At 38.0% G+C, this 26349-nt stretch overlaps 3 protein-coding genes across 3 annotated transcripts in view; 2 read left to right on the top strand and 1 right to left on the bottom strand.

The window, feature by feature from the left end:
* Window positions 1-3453: 3453 nt before the first annotated feature.
* On the top strand, window positions 3454-13359 carry skic8 (SKI8 subunit of superkiller complex). Its single transcript, XM_062420347.1, has 12 exons — window positions 3454-3475; window positions 4672-4811; window positions 5191-5247; window positions 6145-6172; window positions 6942-7047; window positions 8044-8216; window positions 9755-9903; window positions 10133-10226; window positions 10695-10788; window positions 10880-10972; window positions 12202-12280; window positions 13093-13359. Exons 3-12 carry the CDS (start codon window positions 5236-5238, stop codon window positions 13180-13182), a joined length of 918 nt encoding a protein of 305 aa, XP_062276331.1. The 5' UTR covers window positions 3454-3475; window positions 4672-4811; window positions 5191-5235; the 3' UTR covers window positions 13183-13359.
* Window positions 13360-13792: 433 nt separating this feature from the next.
* Window positions 13793-20409, bottom strand: slc25a44a (solute carrier family 25 member 44a). The gene is made up of 4 exons (XM_062420346.1): window positions 20084-20409; window positions 17537-18245; window positions 17124-17251; window positions 13793-15859 (listed from the first exon to the last, which is right to left on the bottom strand). Exons 2-4 carry the CDS (start codon window positions 18168-18170, stop codon window positions 15668-15670), a joined length of 954 nt encoding a protein of 317 aa, XP_062276330.1. The 5' UTR covers window positions 18171-18245; window positions 20084-20409; the 3' UTR covers window positions 13793-15667.
* Window positions 20410-21521: 1112 nt separating this feature from the next.
* The window catches only part of ireb2 (iron-responsive element binding protein 2), a 17685-nt gene continuing 12857 nt past the window's right edge, over window positions 21522-26349 (top strand). The window contains exons 1-6 of the mRNA XM_062421426.1: window positions 21522-21650; window positions 24298-24384; window positions 24667-24832; window positions 25023-25160; window positions 25261-25488; window positions 26076-26145. Of these exons, the coding sequence (XP_062277410.1) occupies window positions 21626-21650; window positions 24298-24384; window positions 24667-24832; window positions 25023-25160; window positions 25261-25488; window positions 26076-26145 (714 nt within the window). The 5' untranslated portion in view covers window positions 21522-21625. The remainder of the gene's footprint in view (window positions 21651-24297; window positions 24385-24666; window positions 24833-25022; window positions 25161-25260; window positions 25489-26075; window positions 26146-26349) is intronic.

Raw genomic sequence — 26349 nt, 5'->3', positions numbered from 1 at the left:
TGGTAACTTGCAGCTCCAACACTGACACTCAAAATTGGTTCAAAATGTCATTAAATCTGTTAATGTTATAAATCACACAACATATAAATTACTGCTTCCTTACTATACCTACATATTCATATAGACTATAAACAATAACTTGAGTTGTGACCTTACTGATCAGTCTTCTGTAATCAGTGTTACATGTTTCAACACTGTTGTTGAATCAGATGTTTAACATTCAGCTTTAACTTTCAACTCTAACTTTATTGTCCCTGAGGGGAAATTGGTTTTGCAGCCAGTCTGCTAAACAAACAAACAAAAAGAAAATAAAAAAGTGTGTATATCAAGTGACAATATTAAAGCCTAGTGTGAGGGCAAAAGTTATTTATTACATTTGGAAGATTGATTCAGTAAATTTCAAGCCAATGAAAATGGGAATTTTACTTTAGGTTGTTATTATATCAGTGGCTACAGATGGAAAGTTACAAATCCTTAGAATTACAAATGAAGGGAATTTCTTTATTTTTACATCTGAGGTGAAAGAGTTTGTATACCACTGTGTCTCAGCTAAATACAACATTTCCTTTTGTTTTCCAGCCAGCACAGGTTGGGAAAAAGCAAGTGACTAGACCTGCTTTCATACTGGTTCTTCTCTTACTAGAAAGAAATGAGAAAATGAAAATAATGACACAGCACAGACCAAAGAAATGTGTACATTTATGCTGAATATTAACACCCTGTTATAGCTGTTCATATGTTTTCATCCACTCATCAAAATTCAAACAGTTCACACTTTAATTCTCAAGTCGGTCGTTTGATCAGAAATATTTTCCTGAGGAGGGATTTACAATGACTGAAAACCTCTTAGAAACAGACACCTCAGCTTAAAAGTTTCTGCTTTAGTCATTTTTATTTCCTTTGACACAGTTTGCCAAGACCAAATCCCATATCAGACTAAAAGTAGGAAAATACCAATTACATAAGAAGCAGTTCGTTTTCAGACTTTTTGGAGTCATTTTCCATCTTCGTGTGGAGCCAGGCTTAAATGACAGAGCAGAGTCACAGAGGCGCTTAACAGATGTGGAGTTCAGACGACCTCTGGACAATATCAGAAATATGAAGTGTGCCCAAAAGTTTTCTTAATTTTTGTCTCTGTCGAAATGTAAAAACATCTAATTTTAGCTTGTTTTTTAAAATATATATTTTTTTGAATCAGTCCCTCTGTTGTGAGTACTTCATTTTGCCATTTCAAAGATAATGAAAACAGTCCTGCTCTCCTTTCAGCATGCTGCAGCCATAACATCAGTTCATTACCCACCATTATTTCCCCCAAAATATAAGTGAACCACTTGGCTGAAAACAGCAACATAATGATTGTTATTGCCCTGCAGGACCAATAAACAGAGATGTACAAGTGCCTGCAGCTTCCAGTCGAGTCTGGCAGAACAGATCCAGATGTCAGACGTCATATATCCTTCATTTGTAATATTGAAGGTCGAAAACAACTTGACATTTTCAGTGATCATACAGTTAGTTGTAGAGATTTGTTTTCCTCAAGAATACCATATGAATCGTCTGAACATGAATGACTACAACGGGTCTACCTAAAAGGGCCGATGCAATGGTCCTTTGCAAGAACTGGCATCAAACTGAGAGATGAAATGGTCCATTACAAGCTTTGATTCTACCCACAGTTGGCGAGTGTATTTGGAAGTAAAAAGAAGCAACTGAGGAACAGTTTTGTTACCGAAGCCTTGGAGCAATCATCAGAATCAGGACAATAACCAGCACTGTCACAGAAGCACTCGACTGACTCACTAGACAGAAGAACACATACAAGAACCACATTTCAAAAAGTAGATGCAGCTCTTAAGAGATAATTGTTCAAGTGTGTCCTAAAATAACAGTCAAATACTTTTATCTTGCTGTAATCATTACTTCTGTTCATAATGGTCATTATGCACTTACAATGTAAGTGATGTGGGCCAAAATCTACAAGCCTCCTTTTGTGCAGATTGTCCAAATTAGTCAAATTAATTACATATCTTTCAACGTTAGTCTTTTTAGTGTCAAAGTCCCTCTTTCTTATTACTATACTTCCACCACAGCTCAACAAGAAAACACTATCTGAGGTATAAATGTTATTTATTTATCATATTTACTACATCAGAGAGTTGAAGCCTGATCATAACTTCACATAAACTTTTAAGTACATTTTTGCTCAAAACCACGACTGTGGATTTTTTCCCCACGTACCTACCGTAGTGCATTAGAAGGCGATTTTATTAATGATCAATATGAACAGTTGGAATGATTACAGTGATCAAAACTCTTTCTAAATGTTCATTTGGGAACCTGGCTGTTGTCTTAAGTCAGATTTGAAAAACTTTGAACCAAACCATTAAAGTTTCCTTGATAATACATGTAAAAAAAACAAAAAACACACTTTGTAAAACACACATTTTTCAATTACTTCTCATTCCAGGTTTTTAAGAAGCATTTTCCTGCAGTTCTTCATTTACATAAACACTGTATAATATATTTTACTTGTTATATGGACATGATCAGTCACTAAAAATCCTAAATATAATACATTTGATGGGTTAAATGGTGTCCTGTGATTATTTTACTGCTACTTTAGAGACCTTTTGTCCACCTCGACAAATAGGAAGAAGATAAAAATTCAGGTTAAGATTCAGTGGTGGTGAATATCTGCCCAAAATATCTGCTCATTATCAGCCTTAAAAATAACCCAACAATTAAGTTGTCTTTCTCTGTGCCTCTAACACACACACACACACACACACACACACACACACACACACACACACACACACACACACACACACACACACACACACACACACACACACACACACACACACACACACACACACACACACACACAATCACACACACACTGCTCTAAATAGGACATCTCTTCATCTTCCTCACTCAGTCTGTCAGGAGATTCACGCTGATGCCCATTTCAACTTTACTTTCGGAGTTATTTAAAACTTTCTTTCCTCTTTTTCTTGAAACTTTCTTTTGACAACCGTTTTTGTCTGTGTGTGTGTGGGTGGAGCTCAGACTGGAGCTGCAGCAACTGTCAAAATATTTTTCTGCTTACTCTTCAGACTCAGGTTTGTCTTTTTTCCCCCTTCTATACCACAGAGGTTTTACGTAAGCCATTATTATGGTAGTCGAGCTTCTGCCTGGGTCCAGACCTTTGAATCCAACCACTCCACCGAGCTGAGCTGACTGATTCTGAAAGTTGACAATTCTGTTTGATATCAGGCAACAAAGAGCTCTCATCTGAAGCCAAACACTGGTCATGTTTTGGCCTTCTGGGGCAGCACAGGTGAAGCTCATGGTGCCTGAGGATCTGCCAAAATCATTGTCTGTGTTATCCTCCTCTGTACACAAAATATTCACTGTATGCACAGTATTTTGATCTGTTACTTTCCTCTCCACTTTTCAGTTTTGCAGAAAGGTTGATGTTGTTTCCAAAATCGATATACCTGGGGGGAATTAACCTGGGGGTCACGACCCCTCACACTAAAAATCACTAGGTTAAAATTTTACTATGACACAAAACTGGGTTAAAGCCAGAAAGGCACTCTAAGAGAAGGGGTTGTTTTAACCCAGTTTTAGTGTTACTTTAACTCAAAGTAAAGCTTGTTATAATCTACTCTTCTCATTTCAAACTTATATGTCATGGTTTGTAATTGATTGTTAATAACTTGTGTATCTTTTGAATGTCATATGCATATTGTTTGTTACAAGAAACAATACATTTGTGACATATTTAGCTAAAGCCTATTGTGTGTAACACTGGGTCAAAATAGCAGATTGCTCTTGGGTAAAGTTAACCCAGTGTTGAATTGGTGCTATACTGATACAAACTGGGTAGACATTTTAAGGTGTTGTGAGATGATTAATGAGAAGAAAAACGTTTCTTTTTTTCTTGTGAGATACCTTTCCTGGTTGCCAAAATTTGCTCAAAATAAACAATAGTAAAGTTAAGAGGGGAGATCCACTCTTCGGTGTAAAAAATTATAGTCATATACAACCTGTGGCAAATAGAGTCACAAATCACAAAATTCAGAAACCACGGATTTGCAGTTTTTGTTTTCTTAACAGCTAAAAAAAGTTTGCTGCAGCTCCCAATGCAGGTAAATGTAATAGGATAAAAATCAACTGAATAGTAATCTTAAATACACAAAGGCCCAGGTCACCTGACAGTCACATGATATGCCAATCCCACTCAATATTTTACAGGTGAACATATAGGTATATATTAAAAAAGTAATTATAGTAGTACTATAAAATAGTACTATGAAATTGTGTTATTTGGTCCAGCACCTGCTTTCCAACTGTGGATGTGTGCATCTACCACACAATTTAAACATATATGTAACTAAAAGTATAAATGTAACTAAATAAAAACACAAAACACACAAATATTGAAATGAATAATTATGAAATTACTGCATTTATAGTATAAATCTGCATTAAAAGTGTTATTGCATTCACACATATTCTATGATCTCAGATTATCTTTGTTTTATTGTTATATTTCTAATTTATATTAAATAAAACACGTTATAAATTTTAATAACGTGAATGAATGAATTTAAGATGTTTTTCAGCTCTCTATAAACGCTTTCTTCTTCTGCCCCGCTGGAGGCGGTAGTGCGCGCTTCGTGTGACTCCTCAACAGCAATCAAACAAACCCACGAAGAAGAGTCGGATGTTGTCATGGAGGCTCACATGTAAAGTCTCCGAGCTCCCCAAATTTAATTCAACATTTTGAAGGAGTTTTAAAGGTACGTGGGCGCATATTACACTATATTATTAATAGTAACAGTTAGTTTGTTATATAAACTAATAATCTGATAAATGTTGAAACAGGAAGTTGCATTTTGTTGCCAACTGGCCGCTGCTAAGTCGGAGCTAGCTGCTGTTAGCCACGGTGCTTTAGTAGCTATTTTAAAACTATAACACTGCACAAATGTATACTAAACTAAATTTGCTGTTAAACTTAAGCATCATTGTCTGTTGCAGATGTGCAGTTTTAATCTATTCTCGTAAATATGTGTTGCTTTTGTCGCTAAACGGAGTAATGACAGCTGGAGATAAACAGTGAGTCATTGTTTCATTATGTTTTGCTGCTGTTTATTAACAAACTGTCATTGTTGTTTTCAGGTTGAAGTTAATTTATCTGGCTATCCATCAACCAGGACCAAAAACATGAGCACTCAAGTAAGCAACACATTTAAACAGTTTGTTTAGTCTGTCTCAAAACAGCCATCAGGTGTCCAAATGATCACTGAAAGAGGTTTTTATCTCTGTGATTATTCCTCCTGTTCATACTGAGTGTTAAAGGATCCTTTAAATGTGTTTTTAATGTTAGTGATGGAGGACAAAATCCACAGTGCGTCCACATAGTCATTTAAAAGTTGATATTAAGTTTATATGAGGCTTCAGCAGTCTGAGTTAGTCATAAAAAAGTGGATATCTGACACATTTACAGTCTTTTTAACATCAGATTCTCTCTTTGTGTTTCCCTGTTGAGCTGCGGTGCAAGTATGGTAAAAAAAAGAAGGACTTTGGCACTAAAAAGATGAAAAAGATACCTACTTGATTTGACTCATTTGGACGGTTGAAGCTTCATATTAACTTCAGATAAACTTTTAAATACATCCCCATCACTTATCATTAAAGAGCATTATGAAGGGATCTTTTAATGATAAGTATGAACAAGAGGAATGATGGCAAGAAAAACCTTAACAATATTCTCAATATTCATTTCAGATCATAATAATGAGTAATAAAACATAAAATGGACTTATAAAAATCACATCACCAACAAACTCCTTTCTCTTCAGTGGGAGCAGTAAACCTGCTTGTTTCTGTAGCTAATGATAATGTACCTTAATGTAACTGCACTCAGAGATATTTGACTTTTGGATGCTTCAATAAAGGCTCCACACTAGTTGTTTTAAAAAGTATAAAACAATATGTAATAGATTTAGGTTTGTACCAACCATCAACAGACCACCTTTCTTTGTACATCATCAATATTGCACTTGTCATTTGTCCTGGAAAATGAAAAAAATGAATCAATCTTCTAACTTTAAACTTGTGTTTTGATTTCAGTACAGCATTCTTTTCAAGCAAGAACATGGTGAGTAACATTAAGTGTAAAGTATCACTGTTTAACTTTTTAATGTGATAAGTTACTGTTGAGTTTCCCCAGATAAAGTCCAGTTATTCAGATTAAACATGCATTGAGTTTTTTTTTTTATTATCTTTCAGCATATGCCACAAAATGATAAGATAAAGGATAAAAAGCTGTCATTACTTTTTGTTTTTCATATTGTGATTCAATCCCACGAAAGACCAAAACCAACAATGAAGTTATCTTTATCCTGCAAAAGTCTGCATATCCTATTAACCTGCACTAATGTATGATTTATATTTTGTTTGATAATAATGTACTCAGCCATCCTGATAAATGAATTTATATGTTTTAGGCCAGTTTTAAAAAATGTATGACATCAGTAGGATGAACAGGCTTGTGGACTGAGGACCAAAGACAAGTTTTGGATGTCTGAAAGAGCTGAGACGCACTAGTGTTGCTTTCAGTGTTTTCATGGGATTTGCTCACAATAAGAAACATATAGAACAAAAACAGCCTGGTCCTTTTAAATATAAATCTCCCCATCAGCGTCCCTGGTTCGATTCTGGCAAGGGACCTTTGCTGCAAGTCATTCCCCTCTCTCTCACTCCCTGTTTCCTGTCAGCCTCTATGCCACCTACTGTCAAATAAAATCAAAAAATGCCCCCAAAAAATCTTCCCATCAGCCCCACTAATATTCTGGATGTAGTATGTTATATACAAGTTATTATGACACTGTCGTCAGAGTTTTAACCTGCAGTTTGTTTCCTCTCAGCACACGATGATGCCATCTGGACGGCAGCGTGGGGTAAAAGCGAGGCAGATGGGACAGAAACTATCATCACTGGATCGTTAGATGATATGGTCAAAGTCTGGAAATGGTGAGTTTTTTTCATGATGACACTTTAGATATTTTACTGATTGCTGTGTGTGTAATTGATGTTGTTTTCTAGCATAATATTGCATTACTATGTTTTTTAGTTTTGTAACATTGGATTTAATTAATGTCTAAATTAGTTTTCTCTCTTAATTTGCGCTCTTATTTTTCATGATCTTTAGACGGATTTCAGGATTTCAGGGTTCAGTTAAAATAGCCACGCATAACTGAGTGAGACTATTTTCTATCTTCATTGAACTCATTGAACAAAGGTCGTCTCTAAGATTTCGCAAGAGGATATTAATTATGATCTTTGCTGTTCTCTGACTGTCAAAGTGCACTTCACTGCTTTAGTTTGAGTCCCAGCGTCTGCTCTTTATGGCGATATGGGAGACACATATCATTGAGAATCAAAGTTCTAAATAAACCGATGTGACTTTTAACATTTGTCTTTTTAAGAGGATCTTTAACAAAGCAAAGGTACAATCTGTATGTACATTTTCAGTATAAACCAAACACATCTTTAGAGGAAGTCTAGTTGTACATCAGATCTGGAAAGTAAAAAAATCACTGCTGTTTCAATGATTTAGTTATTCTTAGTGTAAGGAATTATAATCTACAACTTAGGTATAACTTGCTGTTAAACTGCTGCTGGTCTTCTGTTTGACTCAGGGCCATTTTTACACTGGCAAACTGTGAATATAAATATGTTAATTATCATACTACACAAATAATTGTTGCTCTCAAAATGCAAAAAAATTAGAGTCCTATAAGGCTCCTGCATGTTTACGAGTCATCAGTGTGGTGTTTGTTTTGATTAGTGAATGTTTTTCCAAATCAACATGAGAGGAAATTTTGTCACGTTGCATATTGTAGCGTGCAAGTTGCAGATTTGGTTAAAACAGACTCCGGTTTCTCAGAAATCTTAAATGTGCTGCCTAAATAAACCTGATTTGACTTGACGTGACTAAACGACCCCTGTGCCGCGCTGCACATGCAGGTCAGACGAGAAGCTGGAGCTGCAGTGGTCTCTGGAGGGCCACCAGCTGGGCGTGGTGTCAGTGGACATCAGTCACAACGGAGCCATCGCTGCCTCCAGCTCCCTCGACGCTCACATCCGTCTTTGGGACCTGGAGTCTGGAAAACAGATCAAGTCCATGGATGCGGGACCAGGTAAGACCAGGACTCAGAGGACTGTCAGTGTTAATTGATTGATTTATATTAGGGGGTAGAAATCATGCTTCCTGCAGCTTTACATCCAAGAGAGTAAAAACCAAATGAATATTATATTTTCTCTGTGATGATTCTTTAGCTGGCAGCTTTTCATAAATCCTCTGTGACTGAGTGTAACACCAACACTAAGCTAGAACATGTTCTACAAACATTTAATAACTTGGGAACCGTTTATGATCTCAACAAGCTTTTTTTGTGTCTGATTCGTGAGCTTCTCATCTTTCCGAGGCACCATAACTGGCACCTTTACGACCATCAGAGCCGATTTACGATGTGTGCAAACACGTGATACAGGGACAGAAGCTTGTTTGGCTTTCAGGCTTCACTCGAGTCATTGTGCAAACTGCAATCTTCAATATAACAACAGATTAGGATAGTCTATTTTCCAATGATATATAACACATAACATAGAACATTTGCTCTCAGAGGTGATATTGACCAAAATATAAATACACAACCAAAATTATTATATTGTCACCGTATCTACTAAAACAACACTGAGGACAATATTTAAATAAATGGCTGTAACTCACTGAGGATAAGATTGATTTGCACCAAACATCACATCGAGCTCCAAAACACAAACACTAAATACATCAGTACCTAAAAACAAAAACACCCAGGTTGACTATGGAGTTATTCAACAAAACACAAGTTCTTTGCCTTTTTATGTAAAATATGTTTTTTCTCACACAAGGGTAATGCAGCATGGTGACTTTAAACTGCACCAGAAAAGAAAGGGCAGGTTCCCCTGAATCATATGATGTGAAACACTTAATACTCACTGAAAGAATAAGCTCAGAGTTGGCAAATGTCCAGGTGCTTCTTTGTCTCTGTAGGTTAAAGCAGCTCTTTCCCCTCTGTGTACTGTGAATTCACTACAGCTGAGTTTTTACTCCTTCACTTTAACCTTTTTGTCTGTTCGATGGATTATTCCCATTTTGTAATCAAAATGTATTTTTAGTGTGAAATTCATCACTTTTGGGCTGGATGTTTTTACACTCATCTCTCAGGAACTACACACACAGAAATGTCTGATTGGTCGTGTATCGTGAACTAAGCCGTACTTCATCTAAATGCCATGTCGGCTTCTGTTAGTGACACCCCACTCAGCTCAGTGGTTGGTCTGGGTCAGAGGATTAAAGACCTTTTTCGCACCAAAACACATTCTGTATTTTTATTCTTCAGAGGTTACTGTAAAACCTTCATTTTCTCTTTGATTTTGTGGATTTATTAAAGTTTACAGGATATAATTACAGCTTAATTAATAGTTTTACCAATTGAGCAGAAAATAGATGAGAGGTTTTGTTCAGGGATAGTTTGTGCTGCAGGTTTACACGTAAAGACACAGAGACATTACATTAATTAACTTGTGTTTATTGTGTTTATACTGCATTGTTAAAATAAATAATTCCTGGAATTATTGAATACTGAATACACGCAATGAGTTAAATCCTCTCTTCTGTTCTCGTCTGTAGTTGATGCATGGACGGTCGCCTTCTCCCCAGACTCTAAATACATCGCCACAGGAAGCCATCTTGGCAAGGTCAACATCTTCGGTGTGGAAAGTGGCAAGAAGGAATATTCTCTGGACACTCGAGGGAAATTCATCCTGAGTATAGCTTACGTAAGGAACCATAAATTGTCATTTTGGTCGGCCGGATGACGGCTTATCAAACCCAGAGTCTCTGAGGTTGAGACCTTAATGTCTTGACTTTATAATTATTCATCTTGATAAGTGTTTCTCCTCGTTTACACTGAAGGTTTTCACTTGTTTTAACTCCTAACCCTTTCTCTCCAGGTGCAGATGTTGTTTTAAAGTTACAAATCAGTTAATTGTTTGTTTTTTTGTTCAGAGCCCGGATGGAAAATATTTGGCCAGTGGAGCTATTGATGGAATCATTAACATCTTTGACATTGCAACTGGAAAACTGCTCCACACACTGGAAGGTAAATTCAGTTATTAATATTTATTATTAGGGGGATAAAAAATGTGTTTATTACTTTATACAGACAGTTAGTAAACAAATGGCAGCAAGAAAGTACAGATCTGACAAGAAATGAAGGAATGAAAGGAACAAAAGCTAAGATTTAGGAGGAGAAAGTCTAAAAATACAAGATCAAACATTCTTTAAATAAATAAAATACACTTAATTATCCTTAGAAAATGTTATTGTTCACACGCTGACTGCAATGGAAGATGTTGTTAATATTAATAACCTTTCACTGTTACATATTTCAGATTCAAATTTCAACACAGTCAGCACACATTGAACATAGAGTAAACTCAGTACTCCTTTTACCTCTTGCTGCTGTTAGCTTGTTTTAATATTTGATCTAGTGAGCCAAACAACCATGTTACCTCTTTTTTTTACTGAGGCTTGCATCTTCCTGAGTGCCTCTTCTTTCTGTCTTCAGGTCACGCTATGCCCATCAGATCCCTCACCTTCTCCCCCGACTCCCAGCTCCTGGTCACAGCCTCCGACGACGGCTACATCAAGATATATGACGTGTAAGTTGTTTTTTTAACTCATTACTTTTGGTTCTTTAGAAAGAAGCATTTAGTCTCCTTCATAAACTTGCTGATATGATTTTCTTTTTAGGCAACACGCCAACCTGGCGGCCACGCTGAGTGGACACGGATCCTGGGTTCTTAATGTCGCCTTCTCTCCAGATGACTCCCACTTTGTCTCGAGGTGAGATTTCACACTCCAGCCTCAGGAGGGATCATTTCATGCTGCTGTGCTGATGCGTAAAAACAAAAAGCTGGCAGACTTAAAAAAACTGTGCCACTGTAATTGATGACTTTACATTAGCAACAGAATCCATTTTAAACTTTACTTGTTTTTTAAAGCACTTCACAGACTAACTCCAGACTGTATTTCTGAATTATCTTCCTGTTACCAATTTTCACATAGTCTGAGGTGAAAGACTAGAGGGAACAGAGCAAACCTCAAGTTTGAAACAACCTGTCCATCAAACTTGAAATATCAGCATCTTCTTTTTTTAAATTACTTCTGAACATACTTTTTTTTCTCAAAAGGCTTTTGAATAACCTCTTTTAAATATTTAATTCATTTTTTAAAATATGTATTGCTTCTGAAAATGCACTTTTACCTGATTCTCTTACTCAATTTGGGTAAATTAGGTTTGTAGCAACTACTGGACACAGTAAAGTCTTGTTTGTTGATTGTCTGCCACGCTACCAAAAATATTAGCTGACAACAAAAAATATGTTCGAATACTTTTATTATTGAAAAAGACCAACTTATTATAACATGAACAAAATATACTAAAGATAATCACAACCATCAGAGGCAAAAACAGCAGTTGAAAAGAAATACGGAGACTCACTTCCCCTCTTTTTCTTTTTCGATACTGTCATGCAGATCAACAGGTGATTTATATTAACTATATGAATATCACTGCCCACATCCATGTGACTTGATTATCAATCACTATGACTGTGTGATAACAAATAAACCAAAAATAACCCAAAATATAAACTAAAATCTAAATTATTTCTAACATCAGTGTAAATCCATTCAGACATCGTTGGTTGTGTTTGTTTTTTGTGATGTTTTTTCATTTGTCCTATTAAAGCACTTCATAATCTCTGGTCTTGATAAGTGCTATAAAAATAAACTTTATTATTAATAATAAATAATAGGCAGTAGTTATGACCAGAAAACCTGCTCCTGTCTGTTTATGTACATTAGTAATGAAGCGTTTTTCCTCCGTCTGCTTTCCCATGCTTTCACTCCCATTGTGCTTAAACATTATCGGCTGAAGCTGTTTTTCAGAAGAAGTTTCCCAGCTCACGGTGCCAAAATAAACTGTTCAGAGCAGCCAGACATCACAAAGTTTTGACACTGAGATGAACTGTGAAACATGTTAAATGTTGTCTCTCCTCTGCTACCCTCAGCTCATCTGACAAGAGTGTGAAGGTTTGGGACGCCAGCTCCAGAGCATGTATCAACACTTTCTTCGACCATCAAGACCAGGTGACAAAGAAAACCCTGTTTTGGGGCTTTTTCCCCCCCTTTTGACCTGAACGTGTGATAATCCAAAATTCAAAGTGCGAAAATCCATCCGCTGTAGGTGCTAATGCGTTGAGAAATCAGCGCGGCCAGTGTCATGCCATGGCCTCTCACATAACCCCTCTGATGTTTCAGCTCGAGCAAAACCAATAATCCCAGCTGTCATTAGATCTCTGGTTGCAGACGCCTGCGGGGAGGCGGATCTGCTCTACAACAAAGCCTCTGGTTGAAATAGCACGGCTCCTCAGAGAAGAGATCAGAGGCGTGTTTGTGTCAGCCATATTACTTTTGTGACTTGCCATGAAATAACAATAAATCCAGAGAATCTACAGGGACAATTTGAAGCCAATCAACCGTTCAGTTTTGCTTTGTTCTTTTATTTGGAGCAGTTTTTCTAGGCTCTGTCTGCTTGGTTCTTTGCTCTCATGCACTGCCTACTTTCTGATTAAATAAAAGGCATTTTGTTGCATTTTTTAGGGTATTTGTAGTTGTTGGTGTCTGCTTCAAGTGCCTTAAGTTACAGCTATGTTTTAATGCAGATTAGCAGAAAGGAACAAATGCTCTCCATGAAAAAATTCTCCTCAAAAATGCTGTTAATCCGTGTGTGTTTTTCAGCCAATTAAATGATCTACTCTTTTAAAATAAAACAATTCAAGAGTATGATAGAAGAATTGGTGGGATATCATTCCACTTGTCTTTTTTATTGTTTCCCCATCAAAGCAGTGCACAGACTAACTGAACTTAAATTGCCGTCTCTCTCTCTCTGTGTTCGTCAGGTGTGGAGCGTAAAGTACAACAGCACCGGCTCAAAGATCATCTCAGCCGGAGACGACCGCGCCATCCACATCTACGACTGTCCCATGTGAGGAAAGACATCCAGATGCAGAAAAACAGGATGAGAAGATATTCAGAGCTGTTTACTAGAATCATGGAGTTGAAGTTGGTAATTGCAGAGAGAGGGAGGTGTGTAAATGTTATGGATTATTTTGCACTTGGCCAACACGGTCAAATAAAAGGTTTTTTTTTAAAAACTTGTGTGTTTTTGTGGGCTGAAATCTAGACCAGCACTTCAGCCAACTATCTACTTTAGTAGCAGAACTCTGGATATAATTATCATTTAATACCGTCTGGTGTTTGACACTGTTTAAGATTAATCTGTCAGATATCAGACTACTAGATGTTGGATGTTCAGACCTGTTCAGAATATATATATTTTTCCATTTCACGCTCATAACTCTGGGTCATCTGGGTAAAAACATCCTCCTGCAGTCTGTAGGAGATGAAGCTCAATCTCTTGCTCCCTCCAGTGGCCATCAGATGAACAGCAGGTTAATAATCTACTGATTGCTGCTGGAGCCAAAAGGCTGGAAACATCTATGGTAACAATATTATCAAAGGCCAACAGCCAGTCACATCCAGGGCTGACATACACTTAAACAACTTTTATAATTTATTATTGTAGCGATTAACAACTGCAGTGATTCAGAAGTCTTTATTTTTTTCATAGATTCACAGGTTCTCAATGTTTAAAACACATCAAACTGTACTCTTTAATACACACACGGTAGGCCGTTTTTTATTTTTAGGTGTCGCCCAAAAAACACAACTTCCTCCATACAGGCAAAAAAGGTCCATTTGATTTCCAGTAATTGTGCAGGAAACGTCGAGTCCATCGCTTACTCGCGTGAATATTGTGTTGTACAAACTGAGTGATGTTTGTAAACACGAAAACATTTGACGGTTTATAAAAGAAAAGGACACCGAATGTCAAACCTCTGAGGTGTGCTTCTGGCAGTAGACGCTGGTGCACTTGCACGCCTCTCTGCCTGCTAACAGTGACAGTAGCCTTGTGAGTGACAGCTCTCACTCAAAAAAAGGCATATTTGGGGTTGTAGTTTAGTCTGCTGGTGTTACTGCTGCCTTTTTGTTAGCTTTAACTTAACAGCAAAATGGCCCAGTGGTTAAAGGTGTGTGCCCTGTAATAAAACGATCGAAGATATGATCCAAAAATATATCAAAATAATGCACAGGACACAACACAATGATCAACGGTAGAAGTGGCCCAATAAGCATTGGATTCCCACCTTCAGAGACAGAATGCACACCCTGATATAAAACTAGATGATTGTGAGAAGGCCTGTAATGCTGAGTTTAAGCCTCTTGCAGTGTCACCTCTTTTCTTCTTTCGTCAAGATCCACTTTGTTTCGTACAGTCACTTTACAGCAACATCAAGATATTAAAAAAATGCAGAAACAACTGCCAGATTGGCCCAGTTAACTCACCGATACTGTACACAGAATTCCTCGTATACCTGCACGCTGCTGGAAAATAAATCACCAGGACAGCTACGTCACAAAGACTTTCGATCCAACTACACAAACCTGGGCCTGGTTTCACAAACATCTCTAGAAATACATTTATCATGTCCTGAAACAGTCCATCAGTTCAAGGATATTTGAAAGAAAAAAAAAGAAAAAAGAAAAAATCAGCTTCTGACTTTTTAGCATTTCATTTTCCAGTACCATTGACCAGCCAATTAAATACATTAAAGCACAATACATATCATTATCTCTTCTGGTGGGCCATCACAAAAGGCCAGAGTCTTTGCAGATGTTGCAGACGCCCACATTTTTAAATTTCTTTTCACTGGAATGCACTCATATCAAGCTATTCTGCTCTTTTATGTGCTCAAAAAAGCAGAAGCAAGGCAGTTGTGTATCCAGATTTTGGCACATTGAAAGAGAATTAGCCGCAAATTCTCTTAAAACACACATTACAATTTACTGCCAAGTACTGGTAGCTCCATTTTAAAAACTGATCCAGCTGGGAAAGTAAGCTCAGGACGTTCATCGATAGTCCAAAAGCTTAGAAAAAAATTACATGATACTGAAAAGCATAAAATCCATGTCCTGCTGCATATCATGTCATAAAAATTAATTGGAGCCATTCATCCAGTTGTCTACTGTCCTTTCAGGGGCACCTTACTTTCATTTCAATTAAATTTAAAAAACAGATGTCATGGTTTTTTAATTATTTTTGGCAAAATGTGGCATTTTGTTTTCACTTGTATTTTCCAGCTTTCACAGTAATCATTTACACAGATAAAGGCCAGAAGAAACAGGTGAGACAAACAAACAAGTTTATATGACCTGTGACTCCCAAGTGAACCTAAAGACAAACAATAGCACCTGCACTCTGCTGCATCTTCATACCTGCATTTAAAAAAAAACAACTGTTCTTAAAAGGCATGTTTGAGCAGCTGCACAGAGAGCTGACAGACAGATCAGGGTCTTTATCTCCTGCCAGGCTGTGATGAGGTAAAAGCCTGGCGTGAGGCTCCTATGGCCCTCTCACCAGTGTCTGGAGTCCACCAGCTCAGCACGCAGGCTCAGTCTCTTCAGAGTCTCGTATCCCACCACGATGAGCACCGACGTGGGCGTGGAGGAAATGATGCGGGCCGACAGACCCTTAGTCATCCCGTAGACGCCCTCCTCCGCCAGCAGCTGCTTGAACGTCTCGATGACGGACGATCGTCCCTCCACCTTAAACGGACAGCTAAGTGTTAAATTGTGTGTGTTTGTTTTTGAAACTTTGTTACGCAGGTTTGTTTTTAGGGCTTAGTGGCGATATTCAATTCATCACAAGCAAAGCTCTGCTACGGTCTGAAGTGATGTGTTGAGACTTGTTGAGAAAATGGCATCAAACAAACCGTGACCTCTGCACGAACAGCAGACTTTGTGTATTCAGGACACAAATTTGGCAGATGTTTTCACAAACACCTGGCGCATTTTCACACCTCTAAGCCTGTCTCCCCCCCCCCCCCGCTGTTAACCTTGATGTTACACTAGCGAGTTCAGTTTGTTTGTCTGAGTTATGTTAGGAACTAGAGGAAGTGTAGCTCACAGAGAAAAGGAAGCAACTCCAGCTGTATTTGGTGTTGAGAAATATCACTGCACTGAGGGCATGATTCTGACGCAAGTCCTATTTCAATAGAAAGATTTGAGTTAAAGTTTTAAAGACTTAAGAGGTTTAAAGATGTTTACTCAATGGTTTTGTAGACTTATGACAAAATATACTGATGTTCTCCACACCCACCAATTATGGGCTAATTTTGAGCCTAAATGCTTTACGTATGAATCCTAACTGTGGATTATGACACATTTGTGTCCCTTGCTTCTTCATATGAAGCCTCAGAGTGTGATCCACTGCAGTAAGTGCATGACAAGAGACCCAACATTTCCCAGAATTGTAAATAAAAACTCAAATCTTTCAGAAGTACCTTTCTAATACCCTTTAAAGTGCTCTCCTTGAGATGTGATACTCTTGTCCCAGTGCTTCTTATGGTGGCGAATTGTCTCCCTTAAGTCCCAATTTTTCTTCCACTAAGCTGTAAATCCAATAACTACAACCTTCTCCATGACTTCTAGGAACTTTTGGGCCCTCCCTTCATAAATTATGCCATCTCGGTGATAAATATGAGTGTCAAGGTAGCTTTGTGGCTGAAGAGACTCTCCCTTTAACTACACAGATGCAGGTTTAGTCACGTTTCATCAGCGCATACTTGAGCAGGATACTTGTCAGATATTTCCCTTTCCCCTCAACTGAAAAGGGACATCACAGTTTCAAGGCAAATGAATATTAACTATTTGTAATTCCTGGCAGTAATATATGTTTTTTTAAATATGAAACCCTAATTAAATAAATATGAAACACTTAATCTACTGTTTCTGCTGGGTCTCTTAAATAAAGATATGAATTAAATGTCACTATTTAATGCGCTGCATGATGGTGGGCTTCAGCGGTTACCTGGACTCTTGCTCGGACAACATCCATTGGGTTGGTGATGGTAGAGGCTGTTGCTGCTGCCATTGGTCCGGCCACAGCCTGCAGAAGCAGGTGAGGGCAGTCATTGGGTGCCATCAAGGACAGCTGCTCTGAGAACGCAAAAGATATGAAAGCAGTGTAAGAGTCTGCTGGTCTGACAGATTTGGCTGAAGTTATTTGTAGTTTATCTGTAACTTCAATGAACTGGAACTTAAAAACACTACACCAGTTTAATCATCTAATTCAATTCCCTTTCCATTTATCTTTGAATTTACTTTGTATGCTTAGATGATAATGACAATGTATCACCACGCTACATGTGGTGCTAAGGAACTGTTTTTTCTTGCACATATGTAGCAGCTAAGAACATCTATAATAAGCCACAGTTGATTTACCTGCGTAAAAATGATAAAAAGGCCACCAGAGTGCACTGTTTGGGATGTACGTGAGTAGCGATGCCACGTAGCCCCTGTAAAATCCCCTGAAACCGTCAGCTGCAAATATCTGCACCGTAATGTCACGGGTTTGCCCGAAAGTTAGTCTGCGCTTAGACGCTGCGATCACCATTTTGGGTTTGGCCTTAAAGCGAGTGAGGTGTTCCCCCTGTCCTTGCATCATCAGATGCTGGGACACCACGTCTATGGGCACAGTGATGGTCTGTGCCACCAGGGAGGCTGCCCCTCCTGCAACCACTGACTTCACCGTGTTACTGGGGGAATACTGGGACACATATTTGCGCACTAATTCGTAGGTGGTGATATAAGCCTGTCCTGAGATCAGTGTGAACGTGTTGACCATGAAGCCACGGTAGAGTCCTTGCACGCCCTCTGCTCGCAGGATCTTGCAAAAAGCATCCAAAGTGCCGGTGTAGAGGGCCTTCCCCTTCTGCACCTGGAGACGAGTACGGATGACGCTGGCCGGGTATACCGTGGCCCTGGTGGTTAAGGTCATGAACACCCCCAGGGAGTAGAACTTCCTCTTGTCCAGGTCCTCCCATTCGATAATTTGGATTGCTCCCTTTTGCTGCATGGTGCCGGCCCGAGCAGCGCTTGCACCCCTAAAGCCACGTGTTTGCAGTCATCAACCTTCCGACTGCCATCACACCTGCAAGAGCCGAGAACATTCAACATTAAAGCTCTGCTGCCTGAAAACCTTGACTAAATTAGTACCAGTTCCTGACTGATCAATACCAAAATATACTATCACACACTAAGTAGTTAGAACATATTCGCTCGGATGGCTAACTTGACTTTTTTTTTTTGTTGCTATATTACGTGAATCTCACGTTTAGGATTAGGTAGAATTTCAGTCGACCAAGATTTTCTTTGGTTGACTACAGGCTGAGTCATCATAAAAGTAAGTGTAGTTCTCAGGACATAGCATTGGTTTTAAGCATCTGAATCTTTTCACAGTTTTCCATGTCATGTCTTAACTTTTTGCACAAAATTATGGAGAGTAGTATCGGTATCGAGAGACAGTATTGGTATCATTGAAATCCTAATGATACCAATCCATGGTGATGTCATCTCAGGATTGTCTGATAGACACTGAATCACAAGATTTAAACATTAGTATTAGTATCAATACAAGGCTCTCATACAATACACATGGTAAATTAAGCCTCCAAATGATGATTGTTTACATAATTGGTTAATCTGCCAATTATTTCAATTAACTGATTTCTTTGGTCTATAAAATGTCCATTGATACTGAAAAGTTCTGATGACACTCCTTTAGAGGCCAAGTTAACATCTTCAAATATCTCATTTTGTCTGACCAACAGCACAAAACCCAAATATAATACAGTAATTTTGGGAGTCAAAAAAGCCAAAAATATTCAGTTTACTATCATGTATGACAAAAAAAATGTTAAAACATTTGACAGGCTTATCTGTTACTATAAAAAATGACTGTTTATTCAATTATCTTAGTAGCTGCATATTCATTTTCCGTTTATCGACTAATTGACTGATTGTTGGAACACTAAGAGCGATGACCTCTTGTTACATGATAAGTATTATAAATAGACTTGTAACTTGACCTTAATGACACTTTCAACATTTTTTTTTTTACTTTAGTGATTTGTTACACAAGTGGTAATTTCACTCGCCTCCTCTCTGCAATCCTGCATAACTGAACGGATTTACCATTAGGACAGTATGTCCTTCCTTGTAGTATATATATATATAAATGTTATGCAATTATTAAACATTATTCAAATACACGAAAGAGGGTTTTGAAAACTCATCTGACTCTCTGGATTGTCTCAATTTCACAGAATAATTGTTAAAACTTCCTGCAATTACAGCTGCAGTATAATCAGGAAATTGTTAGTGAGTTTCATTCCCATTCAGACACAGCTATTGTGACAAATTCTTACATTCGTATATCATGTAAAAGTCCTGATAAACCTGACAGACTTGTGTGAGGACAATTTGCTTCCTGAGTTATCAGTAAAACTTATCAAACCTCCAGGCTGTAGGGGACTTCAGAGGATTGTGCTGCAGGTTGTGTAACACGGAACTAGCATGCTGCATAACAATAAGTACATCTACATTCATGCTATACGAGAACATAGGATTAAACAAAAATTAACAAAGAGGGGAAGTTAAACTACACAGAATATCTTGCAAATGAAACACGGGCATGATTACTTCAGAGTAGTGACACATGTTATAATCGATAGTAAGATTTGTCCTTGAAAACAACACATTAGTAATCAAGCAACAGCTGCACAACGCTGCCATGTGGAAGTCTAATCAGTCTAACCTTACAGTTTTATTAATGTCTAAAAGTCTTTGCAGAAGGAAAGGAGGAAACACGTGCAATGTCACAAGCTTTTTCTCGCGGTGACTGCTAGCTCGCTAATAGCACGAGCCGAGCTGTGAAGGAAACAAAAAAAAGTCCCCAAATGTATCGTGAGCAACGCGGATTAGACTCACCTGTTGGGAGGTTGTGTAGCTTGGGTTCACCTTCCGCCTTCACCTCGGTCACTGTTGTTGCGAAAGTGAGCTGCTTTGTTGAACTCATGCGGCCTGTTCTGCTACAAGGAGGGTCATGTCTTCCGTCCATTACTGCTAACAAACACTGGGAAAAGGTGAAAGGTCATCAGCCGGATTTTAACTATAGCGCATTGGTTTAAAAAAAAAAATCATTATAAGCGTTTTCTTGGGAAAAACAAACACAATTGTGGCTTTAAAATGATTGCGTCTACCAGGCTACTGCTGTAACTCAGATGTTTAATGTTTGCTTAAACAGGCCGTGATCATGATGCGTTTAAGGCCCCCGTGCAAACGTAGGAATTACAAAACCATCCAAAAAAAATCTAGTTATATGATACAAGAAACGTACAAATAGGCCGTTTGGGCGATAGGAAAGCTTTTAAAACAACGTGGTAATAAGAAACGCGTTATTATATGAGCAAGTGAAGTTATATTTATTTTTTATTATATTTACTCGTGACATGGTATCAAATATAAGTCAAACAGAGTGAAGCTATAAAACACACCTGGCGCAACATATGACGCGCATAGTGTCGCCAGAAGCACCAACAAAAAGCAACACGCTGCAGCACGTCAATAAATTGGAAGTGAGGCCAGTTCAGCATTTATGGGTGAATTGGCAAAATAAATAAATTACTCCGTCAATCAATCAATCTGAGCAGCGATATGACAGGCCCTGCATCAAAAGCCAACATCACTGTCTAAATACCAAATATATGAATTACAGTCCCCATAATCCAGATTTTGCCTATGTTACAGCAAATTGTTTGTTTGCTGTAGAAGAACAGAAAAAAACAACAAAGATGTCCTGAAGGCGAATACATATGTGGATGAGTAACGTTACACAGCAGAATTGCATGTACTGTATTTATTATTATTATTTAATGACAATGTTACAAGGTTCTCAAAAATGTAGTTATAATAACTAACAGTTCATAGACTCTTCTTTATTTGAAGATATTATAGTGAGTTTATAATAAGTGGAAACGGAAAAGATAAAAACATTGGTAATCTTTTAGAAAAAACATGTGTGAATGAACTTTCCCCCCTGTTATTACTCCACATATCACTGCGGTCAGGTGAGGACAACTAAGCAAACTCCCATCAGATAATAACCGTGATGCGGCTAGAAATTTAACGTTTATGCTCACTCTGATTATTATTATTGGTAGTAGCCTATTTACTAGGCCCTAGTAGTAGAAGTAGTGTGACAGAGAAAAATGGTTGCTAGGCAAAGAAGGAAGGCTCACGTTCTAGGACGTTTCAGTGGTTTAATGTTACCCTTTTTGTTATCAGTAAAACGGCTACAATGTTGCCCCTTAATGGTGCGTTCCATGGAGTTCTTTAATTTTAATTTGGTCAGGTGGTTTGTTGCGAATGGGCGTGGCTGCAGATCTCCGTGCGCTGATTGGCCGGCTCTCTGTCTGGTTCGGTTCGCCACGGTGATCGTGAGAACGGGTCGTGTTGATTTCAGAAGTCATCATGGCGCTCACTTCCCCAGTCAAAGGTAAAGAGGTGTCTTGTGCTAACCTTAAACCTACACGCCGTCTTCCAGCTTGCCTCTCACATTTAAGAGCAGGAATGGACTGAAAAAGACGTCCTTTCCTCTGAGAATAGCTGTCGTTTGCGCTTACTTAACGTTACAATGTCTACCGGCGACAAACAGATAGACATATACAAGCTAACATCAGTTAGCTCGGTTACTTCAACTAGAACCAAGTGCTTTGAAATTAATGTCGCAAACCAGACTCGGAACGTTTTAGCTCTAACCACACTTTACGACTTAGCTTATTATTTTTGTGTGTGTTTAATAACCTTGTTGTTACTTATCTCCTCAAGCCGTGCAGCTGGTAGCACGATAAGTAGCGAGTTAGCGCTTGTGCTTTATGATAAGGACTAGTGTTAGCAACTTGAGCCTTAGCAAGCTTTGTCTCAAATGAAGAGATGATATAATGCACCTGTCATCAACACTTAGGCATTTCGCACCAAATCAGTTTACTGTTACAAAGTGTTGCTCTATTAATCGCAAGGACAGTGCACAGTAATACTTAATGCTTTAGCCTTTCAGCGCCCCGTTAAGATCTGTTGCAAGAGGCATTTTATAGGCCACCATCACAAATACATTGTTGACAAATAAGACGCTCACATGATTGTGTAGCATTGTGTCAGTTTTGTAATCATTGTTCTAATAGCAATAAGAGATTTTCAGCTGCTTTATGAGTAAAAACAGGTTTTGATAAAGGAAAGGATGATCTCCAATTACAATGCATTTTTGTTTCATTAATTCCACATTTATTTATCTTTGCAAAATTGCACTAACTTCCACATCAATGTTACCAGATTTATATTGTTTGATGTACTGTTGTTGTGTTATGTGTGTAAGGTTTCCTTGGATGCTTTGAAAGGTGCCTTTAAATAAAATGCATTGTTATTATTATTATTATTATTATTATTAATACTATATTTATGAGACCCTACATGTTTTCCATTCGTCCTGCTTTGCATTTGGGAGTACTGTTTAGTTTTGCATATGTTTTTTTAAAGGAGGTAATTGTATTTGCTGTGCTAGTCTCTCAGTGATGCACGAAACTGTGAGGTTAGATTGTTGTCATGTAAAAAGTAACACAATATGGGTGTGATCTGCAGGCTGCCTGTGAATTATCTGACTAAAATTCTTCAGGAAATGTTAAATGTAATATTTGACAAGGTTGAATGTGTGAGAGTGTTTGCTTTCATTGTTAATTGTGCCAGTTGAATGAAGCACAATTTTAGTTTTTTTTGTGATAATTTTGTTCCCATATATGTTTGTAGATCAGACAACAGCAGAAACACTGTTTTTCTATTGGTGCTTAACCATGATATAAGCTTTGTTTCAAAGCCTGTCTATGCCTGCTTTGGTATATTGAGCTAAATTCCATTGTTTTGTTTATTTGCTGCCTTCTTCAACAGCACTAGTGATAATGCCCTAAGTGTTTAAAATATTAATACTACAGCAGAGGAAGATATGAAACTTCCTGCCTGTCATTCATGTTGGTTTATTATCAGATTTGTAGAAATTAAACTAAACCAGTTACATATTTTCATTTGTGAGCCTTTATATTCACTTTTGTATTCTCTCATGACTGCAGAGCTGCTTTGTTGCTTTTGAGGACTTTTTTCTGTTTTGTACTCATTCAGTTTAAGATTTGGGAAACAAAAACAACAGTGCAGGTTTTATTTTAAAGCTAATTTATAATATATATATATATATATATATATATTGGTTTATCCCAGTGTGTTCAATGCAGTGTCAGTTTCATTATGAATACAAAAGTGTTGCTTTTAAATCTAGTAACATGAGAGCCAAAGTTACAGCATGATGTCCTGTTGAGAGATCACTAAGTCATGCCAACACTTGCATTGTTCAACAGGATCAGCACTTGCTTACATTATGTTTTTAACCCAAAGTCTTAAAGAAGAATTTAATCTACATTTAACAGCTACAACATGAATTAAGCAGCATTCATCATTTTGCCCCAATATAGTGTCTTTTGAATGTGTAATGTCACGAAGTAGTGGTCTGATATATACATATAATACTCTCATAACTACAGGGGGGACATTGTTACAACCAAAATATATTCTGCAGAGCTGCAACAATCTTTTTCTTCAGTCAGCCACATCCTGGCTGAGTAACTTAATATAAAGACCCCAGATTTTCGTGTTTCATTTCTCTTTTCTCTGCACTTTCATTCTGCTGCAAACAATCATTTATCGTCATCATATCTCCCAAGAAATGTATTCACACTATGCTGCTTTCTAATTCAAAGTTTGGCTGTTGTTGAGACCACCTGCTTAATGACTAATAATAACCACTAATACTGTGTGGTATGTAATAAACCAATTGTATGGATGCACTGTTTGCACAAACAATACTCCTGCCAGTTTCTTAGAGGTGACTTAAAGCGTGTCCCTGCCTGAATTGTCCTGTTTCAGGGAGATCCGCATTGGTGAATAGTTTGCTGTTTATTTATATGACTGAGCTTCATTTTTTTTTACTCACTGAGTAAAAAAACAAACAGATCTGAGGTGATGACATCTAGAAGTTTCCTGGAGTTGTAGCACAGGCTGGAATTGTATCTGTATATTGATGAATGTCTTTTTTCCTTTGGCAGAGCACCCGTACGGCCATCTAATCGACACACTATCAGATGGCAAGATCCAATTCTTTAATCCACAGAAATTAAATGATCCAAGATATGGTGAGTCAAGTCCCTCTGATCTAAAGATGCATAGATTTAAAACATGTTTCTTTTCTTTTTAGACCTGAATCATGTACCGCTTGTTTCACTCTGATTTGCAAGTTATGGTACTATTAAGTAGTAGGACATTGTACAGTAGAAATCTGTCAGCGTATTGTGTTGACAGTCATGTATCAAGGACAGTAAACAGTTGATGAACAATTAAATTTAATTACACACTGTTTACTGTGGGAAATTAAATGTCGCCTCCTCTGTGTTTTTGTGTGTGCTTGCTTTGTGTAGATAAGCTGCCTTTGTCCATCCGTGTCTTACTGGAGGCAGCAATCCGTAATTGTGATGGCTTTTACACAAAAGAGGAACACGTCCAGAACATTATGGATTGGCAGCAGCAGCAGAATAAAGCCGAGGTGCCGTTCTCTCCAGCACGAGTCCTTTTGCAGGACTTCACGTGAGTTTCAGTACCATCCTCCCATGTTATAAAACATCTATGACAGGCAAAATTAGTCAGTTTCTTTCATGATGTGTGATAATGTTTAAAAATCAATATCAGCTTTAGGTGATACAAGTTGAATATTCCTATAAATTCTTGAAGGAAGGTTAGGTTGAATTATTTTTCCTCTTGTGGTTTTCTTTGACAGTGGTATTCCTGCCATGGTGGATCTGGCAGCCATGAGGGACGCTGTGGCCAAACACGGCATGGACCCTAACCTGGTCAACCCTAAATGCCCCACAGACCTCATCGTAGACCATTCACTACAAATTGATTATAGCAAATGGTGCGTTTGTAGTTATATTTTGGCCTTCTTTAGTTCACTGATCCCCTTAATTCATTTTTTTCAATATAACCTTTTATTAACCTTTCATTTTGACCCACAGTGCCATACAGAATGGTCCGAACCCCGGTGGAGGGGACGGCACTTCCCGCCCAACTCCCTCCAGGCCTCCTCAGCTCAGAGGAGGCTCGCAGTGCGGAGGCCAGCGGAGCTCCTGTAGTAAAGCCGCCTGCAACGACCCTCCAGCCTCCCCCGGTCGACCTGCAGCGTCTGTCCAGCAGATAGAGAATACACCTCTCCTCTGTCCTTTCCACCTGCAGCCTGTGTCTGAGTACGTTTTAAAGAAGACATGACAGTGATTTAGCTAAGAGCTCCTTTAGTGACAGACTTGTAATGCCAAGGTGCTCTTCAAAAAGATTTAGAAGGGCTTTTGAACCTGGTTCAGTTGAGTGATTTGATGTTGATGTGGTGCCTTGCACTTATCCTGCACTGCCTGAGTCTTGTTTGTTTCCTTCCTGTTTGTTGTCAGTCTTTGTGTAAGGGTGACATTCAGTCTCCCCTCTAGGGAATTAATGAAGTTAATTATTATTATCTTATCACATAGCAGTGAAATGAGGAAACTTCCCTCTGACACTGTTTGCTTATCATTAGTTCGTACTGTACATTATTGCCTGTATAACAAAATTATGTTCTGACTAAGTGATTCAATTATGAAATTAAATGAGGCAACTTTTAAAATTCCACAGATTTTCTTTGTTTGTCAAAGACATTAAAATTTGATAAATCACTTTGAAACCAATGGCAGAAGTCACTTCTTAGTTTCAGGCCCACATGTCAAATGACTTGGCATATTTTTTACAGAATGACACAAAGTTCCTGTTTAGCTTTTTTTACTGTTTTGTTCTTTTTTTCCTGCAGACCTGAAACAGCTCTGAAGAATCAGGAAATGGAGCTGATGAGAAACAAAGAGAGGCTAAGGTTCTTTAAGGTACAAGAAAAAAACCCATCTGTTTTTATTACGTAAGACAATGAAAGTGAGATTAATGTCTGAAGATGTGTGGGGAAAAGGTGAAATTTCAGTAGGAGTCTTAAATGCACTGTTTAATACACATAATGTGTTTTACAGTTTTTATAGCAGCAGGAACTAGTTTTCATTATTAAATCTGCCAGATGTTCCAGCTGAGAGCAAACC

This window comes from Scomber scombrus, chromosome 6 (assembly GCF_963691925.1).
Source record: "Scomber scombrus chromosome 6, fScoSco1.1, whole genome shotgun sequence".
NCBI lineage: Eukaryota > Metazoa > Chordata > Actinopteri > Scombriformes > Scombridae > Scomber > Scomber scombrus.
The sequence above is the reverse complement of the archived record's forward strand: the minus strand, read 5'-3'. Positions and strand labels throughout refer to the sequence as shown.